The 24,613-nt window shown below is 38.4% G+C and overlaps 2 protein-coding genes across 13 annotated transcripts in view; one reads left to right on the top strand and one right to left on the bottom strand.

The window, feature by feature from the left end:
* The first annotated feature begins 220 nt into the window (after positions 1-220).
* On the top strand, positions 221-20,796 carry NSUN7 (NOP2/Sun RNA methyltransferase family member 7). Its single transcript, XM_063157383.1, has 12 exons — positions 221-256; positions 3,273-3,632; positions 4,164-4,222; positions 5,570-5,700; positions 6,873-7,025; positions 8,269-8,452; positions 10,010-10,220; positions 10,800-10,943; positions 11,448-11,549; positions 12,056-12,173; positions 15,368-15,485; positions 17,540-20,796. Exons 2-12 carry the CDS (start codon positions 3,320-3,322, stop codon positions 18,017-18,019), a joined length of 2,013 nt encoding a protein of 670 aa, XP_063013453.1. The 5' UTR covers positions 221-256; positions 3,273-3,319; the 3' UTR covers positions 18,020-20,796.
* APBB2 (amyloid beta precursor protein binding family B member 2) overlaps positions 20,518-24,613 on the bottom strand; it is a 163,693-nt gene continuing 159,597 nt past the window's right edge. For all 12 annotated transcript variants that reach the window (XM_063157372.1, XM_063157379.1, XM_063157373.1 and 9 more), the window contains one exon: positions 20,518-24,613. In XM_063157372.1, coding sequence (XP_063013442.1) covers positions 24,446-24,613 — 168 coding nt within the window. In that variant the 3' untranslated portion in view covers positions 20,518-24,445.

The following is a 24,613-nucleotide window of genomic DNA, read 5'->3' as shown; positions in this document are numbered from 1 at the left end:
ACCCCAGGCCGCGCTCGGCGGGGCCTGTGCGGGCGGCGCCCCGGCCCGAGCACAGCGGGTGGCGGCGCCCCGGCCCCCGCAGGGGTGCCGCGGGTGCGTGTGGGCCGCGGCGGGGCCGGGCGGCTGCGGCCGACGAGCCGTGCCGGGGCCCCGCTGCCCTGCCCGGCATGGGGCGGCCCCTGCCCGGCACGGGCCCGGGGGTGCTGCCCGCAGCCCCGCCCGTAGCGCCCCGAGGGAGCCGCAGGAGCCCGGCCAGGTACGAGCCCCGCGGGCCCTGCCCAGGCCAAGGGCAGTGGCGGTGCCGCGGCCGCGCGGCTTTGGGGAGCTGCGTCCCTTTCAGGGCCTGTCAGGGCAGGGTTTCAATGAACCAGCGCTTTGCCTGATTTTACAAAGAAATAGCTGCTTTCCCCCTGCTCCCCTTCTGTATGCCTGTCCTGTGAGTGGAGTTCAGCTGTTTCTCATGAATAAAGCGCAGTAGGGGAATGGTGTGGTGGCTGACTTGCTTTCCTGACTCTCAGCAGTCTTTGCTGCCCTCCAGCTTGGCTGGAGCTGGGGACAGCCGAGGCTTTGGAGCTCAGTGTCAGTCGCAGGGATGGTAGGAAACAGATGCAGCCATGCGTCCCCACAGAGTTAGTGAGACGAAAACCAGGGTGCATGTACGGCTCTCGGGGATTTACTGTTTGTTCGTGTGTGAGCAGCCATATCCATGCTCACACACCCGCTTCTCATGGGGTCCCTGTTCACGTGAATTGGAGCTGGGAGGTCAGGCTGCCTCCTGTACCTGATACAACACAGGTGCCGTGGGTTTTTTTCTCTTTATTTTCCTTTTTTGTAGAGGCTACTGAAAAAGGTGATAACTGAGGAAATGGGAAAAATACTTACTGGTGTATAAACAAAGGAATTGGTGATTTTTATGGGGATGTGTGTGTGTGAATCACTTACTATGCTGTGCAGTGAATAAATGCCATAATTCTGTCTGCTTGAGTTTATTAAGGCAAAGCTGGACTTATCTTTCACACCATTCTGGTTTTGGAGACCTTGAGACCTGGGTGTTTTTTTTTTTCCCTGTCAACTGAGTAATGTGCTTGAGATCCACAAACAAAGGCAGGATCTTTTCTCCCTTGTCTGGGAAACTCTTCTTCTCAGCTGAGCTTTGTATTAATCCAGCTTGGTGTTGTCTGCTTGGTACAGCATTCAGTAAATCAGACTGTGATTTACAGTGTTGCAAACAGAGTGTGTCTGCACAGGGCAGAACACTGGCATCTCATCTTTATTAGGGTGACATTTGTCTTTTGGGAAAGTATATTCATCAAGTCATTGATAGCAGTGTGTGTTGTGGCTAACAGAAATGGCTTTGGCAAAGAAGTCACAAAGAGTAATTGGAAACTCTACAAATCTTCAAAGTCCTTACACCACAGACACAGTTCACTTGTTCCATATTCTAAAATAGAATATTTGCATTCCCCTGGAGAAGACATATAAGTTTCAGGTCTCTGACATGGTGCCCCTGTGAGATATGTTTGCTGGTCAAAATAGTGTAAAAGATCATGAAAGCATTTATGGTTTTTCTTTTCCCTTTCTGAGCACAAGTGTTTCAATTTGTTTTAGGTGATCTGGTGCTTCATTCTAGTGGAGAATAGGGCTTTCTTTTGATAGCCCTGCTTGTTGTGTTTCAATATGGCTTCATAAAATAAATTTATGTTTGCTCCATGGATCCATCACTGCTGCATCTAACAGGGACGTTGGAGCGAAACTGCTGGAAGAAACTGTTTGTCTGAGGCCTCTGTAAAGTAACAGTAAGGGTTGCTTCTGCAGGGTTAGCAGTTCTCAGTTTTGGAGAGCAAATCCTGAGGAAGGAGAATGAGATGTGGCCTCCTCCAGATGGGTTGCCAGAATTCAGGAAGCCACACTGCTCCATTGTGTGGAGCGTGCTGGGCTGGTCAGACACTGACTTGTGCTGGTCTTGGAGAGGGGAGAGATGGGCTGAGTGTCACCCATGTTTGGGAAAGGGAGTTTGAATGGGGGAATGCTGGCCCAGCATGGAGATTTAATGGAAGGAACAGTTTGTGTCCCCCTCCCTTGCCCCTCCAACTCTGTGTGCTACCATCCTCCATTGCCACTCTGTTTTTTTGTGATGGGAGGGAGAAAAGGGGAGAGGAAGATAGGATGCTGAGCAAGTGTTTCTGAACAGGGGAGAAGAGGTGTGTATTTTATCCTTAGTGGTGCTGGGGAGTGCAGGGAAAAAGCTTGAGAATTGTTGTAATGAACTAAATCATGTAGCAAAAAAGAAGACCCCTTCCATTTGAGATCCATGCCTAGCTTTTTGTGCTATAGCTACTAAATTTCTCATAGTTCTTTTGTATTATTCTTTCCAAGGCAGGAAGACTAGTTAGATTTTTAAAAATCTTTATTCTGTGTTTAAATTAGTTTTGGCTTAACCCACTTCTGAACAGTTAATGTGACTTCTGCATATCCAGGCATTATCATAAATGCGTGTTGGAACAACCAGAGCAAGTAGGGTAAATCCAATATTTCAAATATGTTTTATGTGGAACTTTAGAATATTTTTGCATTAAGTTAATTCTGGGACACTTTCATTTTCTTGAAGCCCTACTCCACCTCTGGGGAAGGTCATTTTTATATATGTTAATGTAAGATGTATAGAAAATTTAAGAAATTCACATGGGCTTAGAGTGTTGGATATTATCTCTAGAGACTCTCAGAATGGGTTTCCTGCATTTAAAATTGTGCTTAGGTAATGCATTAAATACTTTAACATTTGGGTGATCTATGTTTCTCACTTTTAAGAACAGATATGCAGTTTAGTGGACAAACATTTGGAATTCACTGCAGCTCTTTCCAAGATGGCTCTTTATAAAACATGATGTCTGCTTTGAAATTTTGGTATCTTTTTTATTAAAGGAGAATTGCTAGTAAGAGACGCTATTCTGCCTGCAATAATAATGGCTCTTATTGGACACAGAATCAGATCTGTGTGTATATTCCATAAAGGACCAGTGATTGTAAAGCACTGGACTTTTTGAAACAAGTAACCAGTCTTTGCATGTGCATTGGTGAAATAATGTAAAAAAACTCTTATAAATACTTCTCTATGATGTGTAAGATGAGAGATGTATAGAGATATAGATGATAGACATATATATGTAATTGCAAGATTAGAGCCTGAAAATTGAAAGCCCTCAAAGGAAGGGAAAAGTGTATTCTAGTGAAAGAAAATTTCATTATTCAATACAAACTTTGCTTTTTTGCAGAGGCAGCAGGATTGTGACTTGCCCTTACGCAGTCAGCAACTGGAAAAATGCCAGATTCTGAAAGTAATTTGGAGTCTTCACATGTGGATGTTATAAATGGTACTTCAGTCTTGAGCAAAACGAAGATTTCGGATGAGAAGGGATCTGTTGGAAAAAGAGCAGTGCCTCAGATTGGGAAGGATGGCTATCCTGACTCCATCTACATAAATGCAGCTAAGATTTTTCAAGGCCTTCGTACTGAAAAGAGTTCAGGTAAAATCCTGCTGCGCTATGGCGATGCCTCGGGGTCTCCCACGGTGGCTTTTAAAGATGAGCAGTCCAGGCGTGTGTCCTATGAACTGGCTTTCAAAACTCTAAAATGTAAGTACAGAACTCAGCCAAGAATTGCTGACAGAAATGATGCAGCAGAAAAACGTGGAAAAACAAATGTTCCGTGTCTGCCTGATCCAGGGAAATTTTTGTAAAGCTTCAGGTCATTACAGAGTTACAGATTCACAGAATATTCTGAATTGGAAGGCATCTACAAGGATCATCAAGGAAGGCCTGTGAGGGTATTGAACCCATAACTTTGGTGTTACTAGCACCCTGCTCTGACCAACTGAGCTCATCACAGTGCTTCTTTTCACTTCCTGATTATGGATGAATATACATATTTACCAGACTACTCATATCCCTCAAATATTTAAATATAGCCAAGTGTTATTAGAATTTGTGAAATCAAACATTTAAAGCCTATTCTTTTTCATGTAAATTAATTACATAGGGTTGCTGCTGTTGGTGATCGAATTTGCCCTCAATTTTCATGATGTTTAAAATTACAATTTAGTGACTTACTTCCATAGAATATTATAGAGAGTGGCATGACTTGTCAACATTTTCTTCTTTTTACAGATCAAGATCTTCTTGAAGAAGTGTTGGTAGAGAGTAAGGTTTACCCATCCTACTCAATAGTAAGTGAACCTTTTTTTTAGGCATTTTTATTTTCTGTGTTGATTTAATTAGTACCTTTTCTGAGGATTCTATAACATTCTTTCAAACAACCTTTGTTGTACATGACAGCCTTAGACTGAAATATTGCTGACCTTTTTACATGGATGTCTAAAGCATCCATCTCCAAAGTCTGTTGTGAGATTCTGTTGTAACTGATTGCTGGAAGTCAAAGCCTTCAAAGGAAGAAGGTGGGAGAGTGAGCCATGAACTTCACTGCAGCACAGTACTTGCTCAGTGATATTGTGCATGTCCACGTGCTTTCCTTTCCAGCTGTGTCCCCTTGTGAGCAGGAGAAAAAAATGTTTCCTTCCTATCCTTGGGAGTTGGAAAGCATAGTGTGAATCCCATGGGACAAAAATTGCGTTGACCCCATGGTTCATTTTCTGGGCAAACAGCACTGTATACAAATACTGTACTGGTAAAAACGGGTCCACTTTACTCTCTCACCATGCTTTCCTGCTTTGACATGGAAAGGAATTCTGGAGCTGGCACAATATTCTGCTGTTCCTTCCAGTTTTTTCTTCGATGCCTTTGAAAATTGCAAGATAAACTTGAGCTGATATGGTTTGTGGAGGTTGATGTGAGCAGGCAAATGATCTAACACCATTATCTTTGCCTTGTTTATGTAAGGATGTAAGACTTTCATGCTAACATCTTGTGTTTGGTGCTATCTCCCTAATAACTTGAGTTTTCTAACTAATTTGGGTCTATTTGTGAGAAGATGAGAATTTTAGAAGGCATAATAACTGTAAGAATTTAATGTAATGAGGCAAAGAGTAGTGACTGAAGTGCAGAAATTATTGTCCTTAAGAAGGACATGCTCCCTGGTTTAAAGATTTAGACAGAGAAAGGAGGTTTTATATATATCCCACAAGCAGAAGGGTTATTACAACTGAGTGTACTGGATGCTACATATATAAGAATCCCACAAGAGAGGAATTGATAGACAAGAAGTTTTTGTTAGGTTAGCTGTTTAACAAACTACTTTCCGAAGAGTAAATAATTTCAACGTTTCAATTCTGATAACATTAGAAGTTAAGATACAGTATTTTGTCTGCGTGCATGGAGAATGTTTTTAATTTTGATAATCAAAACAACCTGTAAGTTATGTATTTGAGTTTAAAAAAATATTTTTTAAAAATCTGCTTTATTAACTCTCCAGAAGTAATTACTTTCATATTCTTGCAAGTAAGCATTTAAGGGTTTTTAATGCCTTTTGCATGGGAGTCTGCTGTTTGATATGGATCTTTTTTCAGAAATAATTCATGCTGGGTCACTTTCTCTATCCAGTTGCTTTTCTCTTGCAGCCAGATGAGCTAACCAGCTTGCTTGTTGTGATGCTTTGTGACCTACAAGACCGAAAATTTCAAAACCGAAAGATTTTTGCTGAAGAGGAAATTGTAGCAGAAGTTCAGGAAATAGGGAATTATTTATACAGGTATATGTGCAAAGAGCTATTTTTTGTTGATACAGATGAGCAAAAATGAAGATTTGTATAATCAGTGCCTTTTAAAGGTAATTAATAAACGTGTCTTTCACCTTAAAATTTTGTGTTTTTTTTTTTTTTTTAATGAGAGACTAGTTTAGAGGCAAGCGTTCATATTTGTATAGTTATGAAAAATACAGTTAAGAAACCATCCTTATATTGTGGAGTATCTTGCAGGCATCTTATTTTGGCATTGTTGACACTTTTATACAATTCTAGGAAAGAAATTAAATATTCAGTAAGTATTCATAAGTGCAAGTGTAATAGAATCAAGAGGTCATGGAATGGAATAGCATTTATCTATTTAGCAGTACTTCTACTATGAAACTTTGTTAAATATTTATTATTTTAAATAATGAGAACAAAAACCAGAACACAGAAACATTTTAATATTTATTATCTCTTCCATCAAACTACAAACAACATTTTGTTTAACTCAAAAGGCATTTATTAGACAAAATTGTGTTGCTGCTGGATTTAGAATGGCCCAAAAAGTTCATTAATCTCTTAAGTGCAAGGTATTTCTGGAGGGCAGTGAGTAAGATATCTGAAGTAGTTCACCAGCAATTTTTATTTATTTTGAATTATCATGTATCAGTAATATGCATGAAGCTTGTGGGAAGAAAAGACTGGAAACATTTTCTCAGACATTTTCATGTAATAATAATAATAAAAGTGACTCCTGGTTGCCATCATACTTGCATTGTTTTTGTACATGTTTAAGGGCCAGCTTTCATCAAATGCTCATTCTGCACATGTATGTATTTACGTTTTCAAACGTTCAGATGCATCTGATGGTTGTGTTCCACACATTGCAGTTCCAAAACATACTGAGATTTTTTTTTTAACTGTCTGAGAAAATGGATGTATTTGACAGTCCCCTGCTATAATTCCAGTCCTGCCTGATTTAAAGAAAATAATCATAGCTATTGAGTAACACCTTGCATCTGCTGTTGTCTGGGGTAGAAATGTTCTGTAACTGTATTTTCTGTTGCAACTTGCAGTAGAAGGTGTCCCTTTTGGATTTGGTTTCTGAGCAAGATGGTTTTGTAACAGAAATGTTGCATGCTAACAGCTAATGAAAACATTTATAAAACTTACTAAACTTGTGACTGTTTTTATAGCTATGAGACCAAGCTGGCAGCTGCACTAGCGCGATGTCGCATCAAACATGATGCTCTTTCAATTGAATACTTTGTACCAGAAACCATATCGAAGCAGGAACAAAGGACTTCTGCTTTACCTATCTGTTTTTGGATAAACACATTTAAAATCAGGTAAGATCTTTAAAATATCATCTGATATTGATGGTTTTGCATATTAAGTGATACAGTTTGCTACATACTTGTTTTAGAATTTCCAGGTTATATTTTTACCAGTAATTAAAAATTCTTACAGGAAAATTCTGCTTAATGCAGTGCCATTGTGTTATTTTTTTTAGAAGTTTTTATATATTGTAGTAGTGGTATTTATACACTGTTCTGTAACAATTCTTCTTCCTGTTCTGTTGCTTGTGTGGGTCATTCAAATAAATGAGGAAAAAAAGTTAGAAAAAATATGAGTGAGTTAACTTGGTGACAAAAAATAAGAGAAAATGTCTTTAAAAGCAGGTGTATTAGTTAAACCATAATCTTGACAAAGGGTGTTAAAACACAATACTTAAACCTGCTGTTTATTCTGTAAGGATAATGTAAACTTTAAATTAAAATACACATTTTAAAATCCTTGTATTCTCTAGGCTACTATATATGTAACACTGCTGTTCCCAGTTCTGTACTAACTGGTACATGAACCATACCACATTATCCTGTTATCTGTTTTGTTAGACAGGTAATCCATTTTGTAACATTTTTAAGAATTTTCTTTTACTACTCTTGTCTTGGATCAGTGTTCAGTGCTTAGGTTATAGGCTCTTCCAGATAATGTACCTTACTTTGGGTGTGAGTTTAGAGCCCTTAAATAGGAAATAAATAAAAGCTGCTCCTTCCATCCCATGTTTAATGTACTGTGTAAACTTATGGCACTGTCTGAAATATCATTTCAACAAACATCTCCTGCTATATATACCTTTAAATCTTTATGGAATTTGAATTGCTAACCTCAGCAGTTATGCCTTCATTACATTTACACAAGGATTCTTTCAATGTCAGTCATTAAAATTATTGGTGAGCTAGATTGAAGGCAATTGAAAGAACTAAAGCATCCCAGCAGTAAATTTGCTACAGCATCTCCTGAGCACGTGGACATTTCTGTTTTGAGGCTTTGAATCATTCTCTGGAGACACATACCTCTTTTTAAATTAATTGTATCAGACTTATTAACTGTTTCAAACCACAACTTACATGCCTAAAGGAGAGTAAGTTTCCCTCCTGCATTAGGCAGTATGCGTTTTATACCTATATATGTATGCATGTGTATACACACACACGATAACAGAAGTAAAAAATTCTTATCATCAATGTAAACGATGTTGCTTAAGTAACTCTTGTATATTTAATGGTCAGAGTTGTATGTTAACAGCCTTGAAGATGTTATCAAAGATTTGGAGATGAAGGGGTTCACAAAGGTTGAATCTGTGCCAGACTTTGACCATTACACATATGCTGTGGACCAACATTGCCGAGATGTATTGGTTTTTCCTTCCTCTCTTAAAGAAGAACTGCTTAATTTAGATCTTTCTGCAGATTGCAAACTCTTGCTGCAGGTGAGTTGATGTTCAGCCTTGAGTCAGATGATCTGAAAATTGAAATAATTGTTTTGTTTTAGAAAGAGGTTGTGAATTGTGTGACTATTCTATTAAATCAGTCAGGCAGTGATAAACTCTCATAAGGTTTTGGACATTTGTAATAATTAGGTTACAAACTGATCCACTTACTAAATTTAGCATACAAATGTCAATGCTTAATTGATAGCTGTGACTGAGTTAGTAGAATGTTTCAAATTTAATTTTAGAGCTGTTGAAGTAAATATAAAAATGGTCAAAAGAGGCAGTCTCACTTCTGAAAATGTGAGGAAAGTTTCAATATAACTCCATATGCTTTCCCCCACTTAGTAGATAGTGATATGCTATTCTAATATTTCTTCCTCTTCAAATGCATGTTTGTGATGGAATGATCACAGTTCTTTGTATTTTGTGCAGTGTGGTTCCTTGATCTCCATAACCCCCACTGGTCTTTTTCCTGACTTGCCATTGTTGAACTCCCCAGTGAAGTTTGGTGGGAGGTTTCTCTTCTAGAGTAGGGGCTTGCAGTAACATGCAACAACACAACCATGAATTATCTGAATTGTCTGATGATTCTTGAGTGCCTAGCAGAAACATTTCAACCAGCATTTTCACTAGATGTCTGAAAACTTTAGCCTCAAAATCTATTGCTCAACTTAGAAGTGACTCAGTATTCAATATTCCATTTCAGTTTGTAGATTTTAAATACAATACTTACAGAAAAGAACTATAGTTGACAGCTCTGTAGGTAATGGGAACAAATTCTGAGTGTAACTACTTAAAAGTATTCAAAATGAGTAAATAAAACCATCAAAACTTCCATCTCTGTGGTGGGGTAGGGTGTTGCTTGAATGCTCTGTGTACATAGACAGCATAGACAGTGATTTGAAGGCTTAGCACTTTCTTTTTCCCTTTCCATTTATCATCAGTTTGTCAGATTTAGTGCAAGACCTGGTAATTGTGGTCAGAATCATCACTCCTTGCCTTTTTAAGTAATTTGATAAAATTTCTCTTAATCACCAGTGGTACACGAGCATTTACTCTTGTGGAACTGTCTCTTGTGCTTTCTGCATTCCAATCTGCCTCTCAGTTCAAATTTCAGCAAAATCTTGATCTTTGATCTACAAGGGCAACATTTCTCCTGTAATTATCATCAAGAGCTATGTGAATAGTTTTGCATTTCTCTGTTAAGCTCCCTCAGAGGATGAATTCTGCCTGAATTGTGGCCAATGTTTGTCTTTTCTGGAACAAGCTGTTGGTAGGAGTTCCTCCTTACGAGGATGATATGTACTTCAATTTCACCTACAGATACTATGCTTTTTCTTGTATTATTTAGAATTAAGTTATTTAAATTTATTGACTGACTGCTTGGTTTTGTAATGTATTTAATTCTGTATTAGCAAATATCCCTGATTAGTTTTTTTCCTCCTTTCTTTTCCATTTCCTATGAATGGAAGACTTTCCTCATTTGGAAAAGGCTGGCATTCATAGAAGCCAAGATGGGTGATCATAGTTAACTTTTGTGTCGTTGTGTTGTAGGACAAGTCTCGCAGCCTCGCCGTGCACTCCGCACGCGCGCTGTTGACTGAGGGTGCTGACATTATAATGGCTCACTTGGGTTCCCACCTGACCATTGCCCATATGTCAGTGCTGACAAATGGCAGCAGCTCCAGCATTTTTGTTTGTGGTGTGAAATCTTCGGCAAAAGAAGAAGAACTGATGAACAGTTTCAGTCACATGGGATGTACAAGTAGGTGCTGAAACAGTTGGTATTGAGGAAGTATTGTAATACAGTTGGTGATGTCTGTAAATATGGACTAATTCTATCAGAGAGCCCTTCTTTGGCGGCTTGGGGATGGCACTAACAACTTTTTTGTCCCAAGGTGAGCTGATAGCTCTTCAGCTACAGTCAAGTTAATTACAGTCTAACCCTATCACAGATGCAAGCTCCTGAAATATTGGTGATTTTTTCTGTAGAAGTAGCTACTACTTAGCAGTTGGTGTAGCTGGTAGTGGGGAACTTTTGGTGTTTTGGCTCTAGCTTTCACTCTGATTTCCAGCTGTTTGAGAGTCTTAATCCAAAACAGACATGCCTGTCCAGTTTACCTGGAGGACACTGTCAGGACAGAATGCAGCACATTAACTGTCTTCTCAGTGGAAGATGCAGCCTTTCAATCAGCTTGAATCCATAGGCCATACTGTGGAGAATGTGAATCTAGCAGGCTCCAGCTCTGTCCAATTCTGTGTAACACCACAGTCTCTTCACCTCTGTCACCTGTAGGCAGGCTTGCTTGCAGTCTGTAAGTGGTGAGTTTTCCCTGTTTTTCAGATATTTGCTTGTTACATGAAGACTTTACTGAGCTTCGACCAACAGACCCAAGACTTGAAAAGGCAACAGTTATTTTGCTGATACCACAATGCTCTGAACTGGGTGCTGGCAATCCAATGGAGCTTATTTTAAGTGAACATGGAGGTAAATTTTGATACAATATCTAGCTCATGCTTTCTGGTAGAAATAGATCCAAGTATTTTAGTCTAATCAGTGCAGGTGCTTCCGTAAATTGTATAATTTTATTAAAGAAACCTTCCTTATTTTAATTGCTATAAATTATATAAATTAACTTGCATGATTCTGTGACTGCTTCCGTAAATTGTATAATTTTATTAAAGAAACCTTCCTTATTTTAATTGCTATAAATTATATAAATTAACTTGCATGATTCTGTGACTGCTTCAGATTGATAGTATGAAAGTGTGAGGGTGATTCTGGGGAGCAGAGTGTGTATAGCTTTTTTTAAAGTAAAAAGATATAGGCAGAAAATTTATTTGAAGATACCAATATGTATATAATTTTCTATTTGATTACATTCCTTTATTGACTGTTTGTATAAATCTTTTCACTGTACAATCTTCATTAACTAGAAGCAAGTAAGAGACACCAGTTTGCAAGACTAAATTTACTACTCTCTGCTTTTAGATGCAGATTTGCTACAGGACCTTTTCCAGGGATTTGTGTCGGAGGATAAACTCAGGATTCTTGCTGAGAGGCAGCTTAATGAGTTGCTTCATGCACTGAAATGTAAGTATGCTAGTTTCCCAATTTTTGGGAAGACTTTGTGCTATCAATTCCATTGTAGTATCACCAGTTTTAATATAGTTAAAAATGCACAAATTATTAATTATGAATAAGCATGTAACCAAACCCCCTGAACAATGATTTCCTCCAGTCTGAAGGTGTTTCTGTGCCCTAGTGTCCACCAGACATTAATATAATACTCTTCAGTATTCTGTAGAGAGCTGGCTTATGGCTTAGTTATACTCTGCTTTAGAAATTCTGCAAATGTATTCTCCTCCCCATCTGCATGCTGCCTCTTTTTTCCTCTCTCCTTTGGTAGCTGTGTGAAAAGACTGGAGACATCTTTGACTTTGTGCAATCTGCAAATATTTGAAAATATTTTAATTATTTAAAACCACTAGAGATCAGGAGGTAAAAGTGACATAGTTTTTATGATGCTTTTAATCCTTACCAAACCACTGTCAGTATGAAGAATCTGAAGAGTAAAGAAGTTGTGTTTTGTTTTGTAGTTAACAAAGTACAAGCTATTGTTTACTGCACTTGCTCAGTTTACCCAGAAGAAAATGAACTTGTAGTGAAAAAAGCACTGGAATCTGGAGTGGAGAGAGATAAAGCACGACGCTATAGGTACGGAATGAGTAGTTTTATCTGTGGAAAAATTAAAGTGTGACTTTGAATTGTAGCATAATTCTTATCCTAGACTGATATGTATCTTGCGTGAAATTAAAATAGCTTTTTCTGCCTGTCATGCCATTTTTTCTGTTTATGAGATTACTTAGCAGTATTCTGTTGACTTTTTCATCTAATATTTTTGTTCATCTGAAATTAAGATGGGAGGAAAGCATCACTGTTGGAAATAACATTCTTCAGATAGAGCTATTGCTATTACTGTATTAGTGTTCAGAGAATGAAACTAACTTGCTGGCATGCTCTCTGCTTATGATGTAAAATGATCAATTTCAAAGGAAAAAGACATTAAATCTTAAATTTAAGAATCATACAGAAGAATAAGAACTCTTTGCTGTAGGATTGCTCATTGCTGTATTCAGATGAATGACTTTTGGGAAGGACAGGTTACAGTAAGAGATCATCCTGTGCAATCATGGAAAATACAAACTTAGATGAAAAAAGTATGTATGCTGTATACTTCATATGTACTTATAACCTGTTAGCTATCACCCTGTCAGCCAGAGGAATTGTTGAAAGATTGATGGGTATTTTCTGTATTTTCCTTTCACTCACATCAGTGCAAACACTTGGCACTCACTTGCACATAGATACAATAGTGGATTACAGGATGCAGGTTTAAAAGAGTTTATGTTGTAAAAATCACAGAAGAGTCATACTGTATTTTTAGATTTAATATTACCTTAGTTAATAGTCTGGCTATCAAAGGGAAAAGGTACTGTGGCTCAAATATTCAGTGTAACTAAATTTTGCATGATTAAAAGAGTAAATATTAACTGTGGCCAGTCCAAAGAAGGTTTAAAAGTTGTATGTTATTCATAAGACACAGTGCAATAAAGTGCATATTTTTTCAAATTCACTGATAGAAAATAGCAGTCTGCTTGATTTTTTTTACATTAAGTGGGATGAAATCAGGGTATGTCTTGCCAAGGATGGTGTGCTAGACCAAAAGCATTTATGGCCTCTTGCTTGTGTTTTCCTTTGGAATTTGAAATTTTCTGGAGTCTGTCTTGATCTCTGTGCAGCTGTTACTCTATGGGGAGAACTTGGGGAACCTTGGAATGTAATGGTCTCTAAATTATTGAATATAAATAATATTTAAATTCATGACATAGAAATTATTTTTTTAAAAAAGTTCCTGGACCTTTTAATTATTTTTTAAAAAATCCCCCCTTGTATAAAACTCTTCCCTCCCCACAAAGCTAAGCCAAAATCTGTTCACTGTTGTGCAGAAGCATCATGAATGTTGTCAAAGCACCAATGATACTACACTTTCAAAAAGGCAATCTTGGATGGTAAGAAAAGGACAATAAAATCACATTAGAATTTTTTCAGACCTGAGCAAATTTCTGACTGACAATTGATTGAGTTTCATAAATGACAATTTCAGATTCAGTTCCTCCTTCCCTGCAGTATCTTGGATGTTTCATCATAGTCCTTGCTACAAGAAAGCTGCTGGTAATCAGCACAAACAGAGCAGTAATAGATTGCCATAAATAAAATATACAGAGTGATTATGCTTAAGATGAAAGCTCAAGCCATTTAAGATGCATGTACTACTTAAAAAAAATAATTTTACACTTTTCTTAGAATTAATTAGACAACTTATTTGACTAAAACAGTGCAGTATAGAATGAAAGGCTGTTGCAGAGTTACTAACCCCCACGTTCACAGAGACAAGTCGTAATAAAACATGTTGTATAATCATCAAAGATCTACTGAATAATAATTCCCCTTTCCAAGAAAATTGAGGGCTTTCAGGAAACTCTTAAAACATTTTTGCTTATGTGCATTTTTATCTTTTTGGAATTACTCTGCAGTACTGAAGTGGTGCCAAACAAAATAAAGCTCTGTTGGAGTTTGGGGTCACACAGCTGGTTCTAGGGCTCTGCAGTTTTAAGGGTGATTTAAAAAATGTTCACACTGGTGAAGCTGAACTTACCTTCAGGATATGACAGTTTACAGCAGCAGTTTTACCTAAAGCAAGGGTACACATGGCAGACAGGTGTGTATAGAGTAGTCTAAACCACTCGAGCATTTTGCTTTGGCCTATCAAATTTGAATTAATTTCTACATCATTTTCCAGGGTCACTGAAGAGATTCCTGTTGAACAGTAACTTGTACACAATAAAAGGCTGCCACTGGGGTTTTTTTCCATTGAATAAGCTTATGTAAAATCAAAAATCTGTGTCATAAGACATAGAGCTTTATTTAGTAATGTGAGGAGGATTTGAGCCTTGTAGCCTGTTTTATCAAGTTCCAAGGAACAGAGAAAATCCAGATCGTGGTGAGAACTTGGAAACAAACAGTTTTGCAGACTTCCCATTAAAAGTGAACTAGCCAGCCAAATCAGGTTATTGCTTTCAAATATTGAATGCATTTCTCTGTAACCATCTTTGAATAAAGCTCTGTCTCACAAGAGAGTTAGTGGAGCATTAAGGACTAGGACTCCCTCAGTGAAGAGGAGGGAATTATAATTACAAAAGGACAGTTTGATAGTGTTTTTCTATACTGAGACAGCTTAGTATAGTTTGCTAGCCATATGAGCCAAGTCCTTGAGACTGCTTTGTAACAGCCAGGCACTTCTGGAATTCAGGGAGAGGAGAACAGAAGAGGCAAGTTCTTGCAAAACTGTAAAATTGGAGAAAAAGCCCTCAATTAGAACAAATAGCAAATTTTCCTAGCCTAAGATTTTTAGCTTAGATAGGTATTAATTATGATATTTATTATTATTACTATTATTATTATAACTCAAAGTCAACACCTGTACAATTTCTGCAGCTCCTTAGTGTTTTCAAACCATTCCCCAACTTCAGGGACAACTTGATCACTCAGTAATTTCACACCTGAGAAAAAACATAGTTTTTCGTTGTCATATTATGTATTTATTATCTGGTGATTAATATACTTAATAATTGTGAAAAAAAAAGGAATTACTGAAAAAAAATGAAAAATACCCCACTTAATTCTAAAAAGATGAATTCTCATGCCTTTCTTGAATTGCATTTTTTTAAAATAATGATAAATCTATGTTACTGAAAGACATAATTTGAAAATTACTTTTAATATATCCTTGTTTATTTCCTGTTATATTCCTAAATATTATTTTCTGGTCTTCCACTTCTTTTTCACAGGCTTATTCCTTCTATTTTTTCTACTTGCTCTGATTCAGAGTCTTCCACTGAAATGTTTTTCAAAATAGAGCCATCACAAATTTCCAGTGGTTGTTTCCTAGCTGTTCTAGAGAGAGAGGTAAGCTATGAAAATAAATACTTAAAATCACTTCATAGAAGATGAGTAGTGCAACTTTCCACAGAAGAATAACAAAATAGAGATTTGAAATAAAAATCCTGGCTGCTTTTTTGTTGTCTTAAGACCAAAAGACAGGTGAGTAGTTGAAATGTGCCACTTGTGGAATTTTATGCTGAGCACAAGTTTAAAAGCTGTGCCTGTTGTGGAGCTCATGTGGAGCAGACCCTTGATCCAAGTCAGTGCCAGCAAGGTCTAGAGGAAATACATTGCTGTTACCACACTTTGGAATGAAATGCCCAGATTGATTAGACTCAGGATAAATGGAATCTAGTAAATGTATTTGTTATATGTGTCACCAAGATTTTCCAGTATCCAAGCAGCTGAAATCTTAATCCCTATGGGTCACTATTAAATTTGAATAAAATAGGTATGAATATGTTTCCTTCCCAAACTCAGGCATATGCAAATCTAGGTTGAAAGGCAGGAGACTTTTGCTGAGTAAACGGAAAAGCCTTGGCATGATTCCTGAGGAAAGGCCTTAAAGGGCTAGTTTGCATCTCTGAGCATCAACATTTTCCTCTTGTCTCTAAGAAAAACACACATTTTTTCCACCAAAAGTGGAAGGGCTGTGGGGAAGAACTAATCCCAGTTTCATTGCAGATTAAAGATAGGAGATCTTGGTTATTTGTACCATTTTCTGTCATACTGCAATTACAGTGCTTGAAAGAAGCTTGCCTCTTGGGGGAAGGTAGATTTTATTAAGAATAAGAGAATTACATATGAAAAGCCTTTCAAGTTACCTGTTATTGACCTCTTTCTTTACAATATTAAATATTTTAAACTTGGTCTGAGTTTTAGTTAATCATGCTATGTGCATCTCTCTACCATATTGTCTCTCTCCAGAGAAACAAACACTTTTGTTGCAGGTAGTTAATGCAAGTAATTTTTTGGGTCAAATTCTAATACAAAGAAGCAGTTGCTCCAATGGCCAGTTTTTAGGTGATTCAGCAAATGAACGTTTTCCACAAAGTAGAAAACATGTATGTACAATTTAAACTGAAATTCCTTGTTTACAGAAACGTTCTTAGCTAGCTGTAAATAGTTTCTCTCCCATTGTTTCTCTTTATATACTTGGATGTTGAGCTGGTTCCCAGTTTGAGAGTTCCTTGCTTATCTATTATGAGCAAGAACTTCCATTACTGTGAAAATTATTCATGCTTAATGTTACTGAAATTTCTGTATTTTAGTAAGTATTTCTGATACACACACACAATGGATATTTTATTCATACAGGCACACTACAGAGCAGGTCAGTGTGGGAATATGTTGGTTTTGGCTGGATGGAGGTAATTTTCCTCACTGTGACTGGTGTGGAGCTGTGTTTTGGATTTGTGCAGAATAGGGTTGATGACCTAGAAATGGTTTTGTTATCTCCAAGCAGGGCTTACCCAGAGCCAAGGCCCTTTGTGCTTTTCATAGTGCCGCACTGCTGAGGGCACTGGGGCTGTGTGGGAGGCTGGGAGGGGACACAGCCAGGACAGGTGACCCAAACTGACCAAGGGGATATCCCAGACCTTGTGAGATCGTGCTCAGCACATAAAGTAGGGGGAAGCAGGAGGAAGGGAGGACTTTTGCAGTAATGGCACTGGTCTTCCCAGGGAACCACAATCTTTGTCTTAACCCAGGAGTTCCCTAGCTTTACTCTTCCATTTCCTTCCCTGATTCTCTTGGTGGGGGACTGAGCAAGCGGCCACGTGGGGCTTGGCAACCAGCTGGGGTTAAACAGCTGGTTGCTAAGACAGACACACATTACAGAGCCCAGAACTGAGCTTCCCCTCTTTGGGTCAGCAGAGAAGAAAGCCTATGAAGAAGAAATGCTCCAGTACCTCTTTACACAAGTCAAGTTCCTAGTTTTGGAATAAATAGTTTGGTTAGCATTTATCACGTGCGACTTAAGTCCTTCTGCTAGATTCTGCTCTTTTTCTCATGGAGTAAATTCTGAGCAGCTCTGTATTGTGGCTTAGATTCACTGTTGTTTCCTGTGAAATTTTCAGAAAAAGGTGTCTGCTAAAGACATTTTGGCTTCTGCTGCAGCAAAAGCTCTACTAGATGGCATTGTTGAAGAAAAACCAAAAGAAGAGGTGAAAAAGCCGAAAGTAAAACAACGTAGGTGGAAGGCTGCTGCCGGTGACAGTAAGCCAAAAGCTGCAAAGCTCCCTCCCCGCCCAACTGCAGCTAAGGTTAAGGCTCCTAAAGCAGCCCATAAGATACAAGAAACACATGTGTGCCCCATATGCCCAAAAAGCCCAGCCAGTAAGGTGCAAAAAAACCATGCAGACTTCCCAAAAGAAAAGACTGTGCAAGAGAGAAAAGCAGCCAGTGACACAGCTCAGGAGACTGTGCAAGGGAAAAAAGCAACCAGTGACACAGCACAGGAGACTGGGCAAGGGAAAAAAGCAACCAGTGACACAGCACAGAAGACTGGGCAAGGGAAAAAAGCAGCCAGTAACACACAGCAAAAGAATGTGCCCTGAACAGACAGCTGTGTTGAGCTGAAGAAATCTGTGAACCCTGACTGATACACAGCACCAGTGAAAGTGCAGAAGCCAACATCTCATCTGTCACCTCTGGGCAAGGTGTATGAGACAGACACCTGATCAAAAGGCATGCACAGAACAGAACAGGGATGTACTGAAGCCCACAACAATCACTTTGCCTTCACTGATAACACCATATGAAAGGCTGTAATGAAACAAACTCAGGGTATCAACTTAATGTGGCTTTCATGGCCAGACTGGAGCACAGGGTCCAAGTGGTTGGATATTTCCACCACCCTGGTCAAAAATGGTCAAGCCAACTTGGCTGTATGAACCTTCAGACTCTGCCCTCCCTTTGTAAAGAAGGTAAAGGTTACTGTATCCTAATCAATAGTCTTAAATTACAGTATAAATTTATGCAAGGATAATCTGGCCTTAGGAAAGATGTATTATGGGCTATGTATATAGAAATATCCATGTTTAGATAGCAACTTCTCATCCAGTAATCATACTTTAAGTGAATGGAGCTCAGCTGCCTAAGGCTGATAGATTGTTGGGGGAAGTGAGGTCAAAAACCTATAGCCTCTTGCTATATAGTCTGAAGTGACAAGTTGAATTGTATACCCAACCCCTCACTGTATCTGAACCTGTACAGGTAATCAGTTTCAAACTGATGTTTTTAAAGTGAGACTGAATTTTTTAAAGTGGCTTTTCTTTACAAGTGCTAGATACTATTTTTGTGAGTTTCCACTTACTACAGATGCATGGAAAATAAGCCTTGTATTTTTAAAACTGGATGTGAACTTTTGTCCAGGAAACTGGCCAAGTACATTGAAGCCCATGCATAGGCTTTCTAGTGTGTGTTCTCTTGGTTTCTTCTTAAGTGTGCACTGAAATACTAACAGTGAAAAATAGATCAAATATTCTCATGCTAAGAACACTGAATCGTCATCATAATGTCACATCAGACTATGTCATGGTTCATAACTGCTTTTTATCAATTTCTTAACATAAACAGTTCTTAGTTGAAAAGAGCTGCTACTGTCAAGGTAACATTTTTATAAATGTTACTGCTAGTCAGCTGAATAGTGACTGGACAAAGACTAGCTGCCTGTCTTTGGAAACAGCTGTGGGCTTCTAAGCTGCTCCCTTTTGCTACCAAAGAAAAAATAACTGTAAAACATCTACAACTGTCTTGTAATCTGAGTAGAGGATAAAAGGAAGCACAGAGATACTTTTAACAATAAACCTGATTTGTATCTAGAACTTGTAAAAATGAAAGAGACAGCACAGCAATACAGAAAGACAAAGGTACCTGTGGCCCAGAAATCTTCCTCTAGGCCACCATTTCAGATACTTGGGAAGAGTGTTGCCAGGAGCATCACCACTGTAGTGTGGGACTTAACCAGTTTGACATACGTGTCTGGATTTAGACCCATCCAGAGAAAATGTTATAACATCTCTATTTTGTCTTCACCCACACCAGTCAGTGTTACTGGATCAGCAGTACCTTTTTAAGAAAGGATGTGAATGATATTACCCCAGCAGTGTAGGCAGCTGGCTCTTGTTCATCTGATAAATATCACTGCTTCACTGAATCAGTGAAATTTCTTACAGCATTTTAATGTGAGCCAGCTGTCCTATACAAAGACATCCCTCACCCTCTGCATATCCCTGCAAGCAATCCATGCTCCTTGCGTGCTCCAGTAATACAATGAACTCTACTCTTATTTCTGAATAAACTTGTTAGGATAGATTTAGACCAATACACATGCCATGTGTAGAACCAGAAAAAAAAAATTACTTTATTTCAAAAACATCTAGGAGGAGGAGGGATTCTACATGTTGGATGGAAGGAATGGACACTATGGAGATTTTTTTCCCCCAATATGGTTGTTAAATGCTTAAAATAAACTTAAGAGATTCTGCAGTTAAATAATGATCTTTTTTAAAAAAATCAAGATCTGTATAATTCATTATGAAAGCTGAAATTACTTGTAAAACAACATACGTGTGTCTAATAACAGAATTTCTGGGCTACTTACGTAATATGTGCCATGATGTCCCTCACTTGGCCTCGTCTTGCTTTCAGGAATTTGCATTTTTGACACAGTATGGAGGTTAAACCAGTCAGTGTCTTGATGGCTTACCAAGAATATCAGAGAGTGAATTTTTCAACTGCAGGTCAGCAGCTTACTTTGTAAGCATGGAACATCACATGGTGGCAACACCTGGGACTGACTTCAGATGGCTTGTAGGTAGATGCCTGTAACAGTCTTTTTTCAGTAAAACTGCATCTTATGTAACTATTTTTCTGTAATCCAGTTGTTTATTTGTCATTTTCAACTAGAAACTGTTGATTCAGCTTTCCAGATACAAAAGTTCTCAGACTACTGCTACTGCCTCTAAACCACCAGTATGTTTTTCCCTTCCCTCAACCACCATTCTGAACAAAATAATTTTGCAGTTTCATGGAGCAGTAACAGGTGAGACAATCACTTTATGCAGCTAAATTTATTCTCAGAACAGATTACATTTAAATATGGAGAAGTGGTCAACAGCAGGGAAAATTGTCCTTTTGTTGTCAGTCATGTACTTTTAGGTAAGACTGGGCTCTGCTAATAAACAGTGTTGTGTTTCCTTCTGTCTCACTGTTGTTAAATCAAACCTGCATGGGCTGATGGGACAGCACATGTGACAATGTGTTAATTAATGTGCCCAAGAAAGGAGTAATGCATTTGGGGGTAATGCTGAAATGCTGTGCCCATACTGGCTTTTGAAATGAGAATATTCTCTTTTCCATGGGTGATGTACTAACACGTTTAGATTCCATGATGAATGATCTATGAAATGCTTGATAAAATTAAGAAATGTAGAACCCTTAGTGACAGCCTGAGTGTGAGCTATTAGATACTCCACAATTTTTGTTCCTCTGTCACTGAAGGGCATAATATTTCTGTAGGTACAAGTGACTCTGCACAGGAAATATATCACTAAACCTTGTTTTATTGTGAATGGATTCTGTGCTATTCCTATGCTATTTTTGTCATTCCCAGTTAACCACCCTGTAGGTGGCCTCCATAGCCTTGCATCTCCCACACCTCCTTGCCCCCCTGTAAATGAAACAGTCAGTGGCTTAAATAAAACCTACAGCCAGCACTACAGATTTCAAAAGAAAGGCTTTTATCTATTAGTCATTGACTGTGAATATAAATCTCCTTGCTTCTGCAAGGGGGTGTGTTAATGACATGACTGACTGACACGTGATACCTCTAACTTACTACTTGCATTGAAAAAAATTACAACATTAGCTTTGCTTTACATGATTCTTCTACAGACTTCAATAAAAATGTGACTATAAATAATTACAAAGCCTGCCTTTTTTTAGGCAACCTATGGTATACAGAGTGGAGAATGTTACAAGAGCACATCCAGTAAAGACAATACATCAACATAATAAAGCAGGATATTTCAGTAAAAATAGAATAAATAAAATAAAAATATTTTAAGCTGTATTTAACAGGTTAAGTTAGAATATGGCATCAGACATACATGGCATAGTGAACATGGCTGCCGGCCTACAGAATCACTAGGTATTATAAAAAATGCATAGATAACTGAAGGGTTGCTATAACATCAACTAGAACAATTGCAGTTGCTCAAAAACACACACACACCTCATACATACTTTTTTTGGCCATGGTAAAAAGAGTGTCTGAATATATTGTGAAACAAAAGATAATAGGCTTTGCAATATTAGGCTCTGATTCTGCAAACTCCTGGGTGTGTATTAAATCTTTTGGAGAATTAGGAGCTCTACTGAAGCAAAAAGGCCACGTATAGTCAAATCATCAAGCACACTACTTAAATATTTGCAAAATCAACAGCATTTTGTTAACAGACATAAACCTTTTAAAACATACACGGGCGAGTGATGCACAGCTTTTCAAATACCCTTCTGTCTTCTCAGCCCTGCCTGCAGTTGCCTGCATTGCTAATGAAAGCTGACCAGATGTTCTAGCCTTGACAACACGGATGTAGAACCTTTACACTGCTGTTTGCCAAGTGTTGGTTTAGTTAAAGAGAGAGTCTGGATCTCTCTTGGGGACAATCAGCATGGTGCAGATGCAATGAAAAAATTCCATTATACTGTTTAAAATTAATTTACTGCTGTACAACAGTTGTCAATCTCAAATCACGACATTGTCAGCAGGAACTTTAAAAAGATACTGTCAAAGTATTTAATTTAAAATAAAATAAAATGTGAATCACCAGCACAAGGATGAACAAGGAAACTTTTAACTTCACAATCCTACCTAAGGGTACCTGTTAGCCACCACAATTTGAGAGCAGTCATCCCTGGAAATATTCAAGACCAGGTTGGATGGACAGCTTTGGTGAAAAGTGCCCTCTGATAGGGTTTGGAATGAGATGGCCTTTGAGGTTTCTTCCAAACCAAACAGTTCTGTGATTCTATGCTAGAAGTGAGTTTTACACTGCTCCTAGCAGGGTGGCTGGGATCAGGACTGGGAACTACAGAAGCTATATGCAAGCTGCCATCCCCATGCTTTGTGCTCTGGGTTTGTTTGCACGTCCTCCCCTCCAGCCCTCCTTCTCCAGCTGTGCAGGCAATAGAGGTGGTGCAAAGGAGGTGGCAAGAGCGTGAGCCTTGAGAGGGGAAAGAGCTGCTTCAGTGCCCGACATGCAGGATCGTGGTCATGAAGAGATCTGAGCTCCTCAGAGGATCAGCTCTTCAGAGGGTATTGTAGAAAGCTAAATTTAATTACAATAGTTGCATAGCCAGCCTTCACCTGACACTAGCTCATACATCACACTGAGTTTGGTAATGATTTTCATGCATTTTTCAGCACAGAAATTTCTTGAATCATCATTATTTTCCTGTTGTGTTCCTAAGTTACTTCGCCAGGTGTGGTCATTAATTTCTTCAAACAAGGAAATAAAAAAGAAAATAGTTTGTTTATAACAGTCTCTTGCATATTAAAATAAAAGAGCTATTGTAACAAAAACTTTGCCAGTGCTCCTTTATCACAAGATTTGCAGACTTGGGAGACAGTTACAGTTTGGAACCTAGCTATAAATGGAGGCAAAACATTTTTAACACTAGTTAAACATAATGTTCCAAAATCTGTACCAATCTGCAGGTTTGGACAGAAGATGACAAAGGAAGAGACTGAAGATGCAGGACTGCATTTCAAAATCAGCCTGAGGTACAATTTTGAGGGCAATGCTGGGCTGATTTTGAGGGTCTGCAGGTGTGTAAAGCAAATCAATCAGATGAAGTCTTTGGAGCAAAAGCAGTGAAATCCAATTGCACCACCTGAAACACTACCCTGTTAAAAAACAACTCTCTTCTTATTTTGTTACAAGAGCATTGAAAGTAAAATAAATTTCAGGAAGTTTTGTAAATAACAAGAAATGTAATTGTTCTTCTGGCATGCTAAGTATTCAGCAACAAACTCCAAGGGAAAGGGGGAATTATGCAACCAGACACTGAACTGAACATTTCATCAAACACTTGTATAGAAAAGGTATGGAATAGTTTAGTCTCTATAACAGTTGTAAGAGAATAAAATCACTAACTACTCCTTCTTATTCCTGATTGGTTTGAGCCCTCCATGAAACAAATTATTTTTGATGAATTAATGATAGATTTAGGAGAATAAATTTAACAGCCAGCAGTTGAATTTGTATGTTTAAAGCTTAAAAGCTTCACTGGATCACCCTGCAACTCAATTACTGAAAACACTTCTGTATTTTTCATCATTTGTTTGGTTTTAAACAAAATTCTTCTGTAAGACCATAATGTGTAACCAGAAGATTACATAATGACACTACAATTCAAAAACATGTCAGGGAGATGTTAAAGTAGTTGCTAGACCAATGCTGACAAACAATTTAAAACTAACAGGTGCAGTTCTGTAAAAATAAAACTTGGTATTTAATCTACAGTAATTCAATGGTAGCTAATACTTGATACCTATTCCAGTGTTGAAAACAGAGCAAAGTGCTGTAGGATTTAAGATTGGTTTATGACAAATCCAGCTCAAGAAGGTGAAATTTTTAACTCAGGCATCATTCACTCCAAGGATTTTAGCACGAGTTCACTGGGAGGGACGTGGCCATATTCTCTTTTTTGTGTGAGTTTAGGTAAAGTTCATGTATTTACAATCAAACAGACCTTCCATTGCCCATGATGTAACTCACTGACAGCAAAAAAATTATTCATGCTTCTTTTCATATCAGGCGATGGTGGCAGGAAGGAGAGAACATGCGTGTGTAACATTGTTTCCATGGGGTGAACTCTGAAGAGGAAGCATCAGCAGCTGCAATGGAAGGGCAGACGTGGTCTGTTCACGGGCCCAGTGTGGCCATGCTGCCTTCAGTCACTTGGTGGGAGAGCAGCTACGGCATCTCGGGCACCGGGCGCTTCTGTTTCAAAGTGTCAATGAGGGACAAGACTCCTCTTTTCACGTTGGTGGTGACTCTCCTGGTCACCGAGTCTGCGGGCGGCGGCGGCGGCCGGACTTTGTGTGAGGGAGGTCTGGCTACCAAGCACTTCTGATACCGCAA

The sequence above is a fragment of the Melospiza melodia genome, chromosome 5, assembly GCF_035770615.1.
Source record: "Melospiza melodia melodia isolate bMelMel2 chromosome 5, bMelMel2.pri, whole genome shotgun sequence".
Lineage (NCBI taxonomy): Eukaryota > Metazoa > Chordata > Aves > Passeriformes > Passerellidae > Melospiza > Melospiza melodia.
Note: the sequence above shows the minus strand (reverse complement) of the source record. Positions and strands in the feature narration are given on the sequence as shown.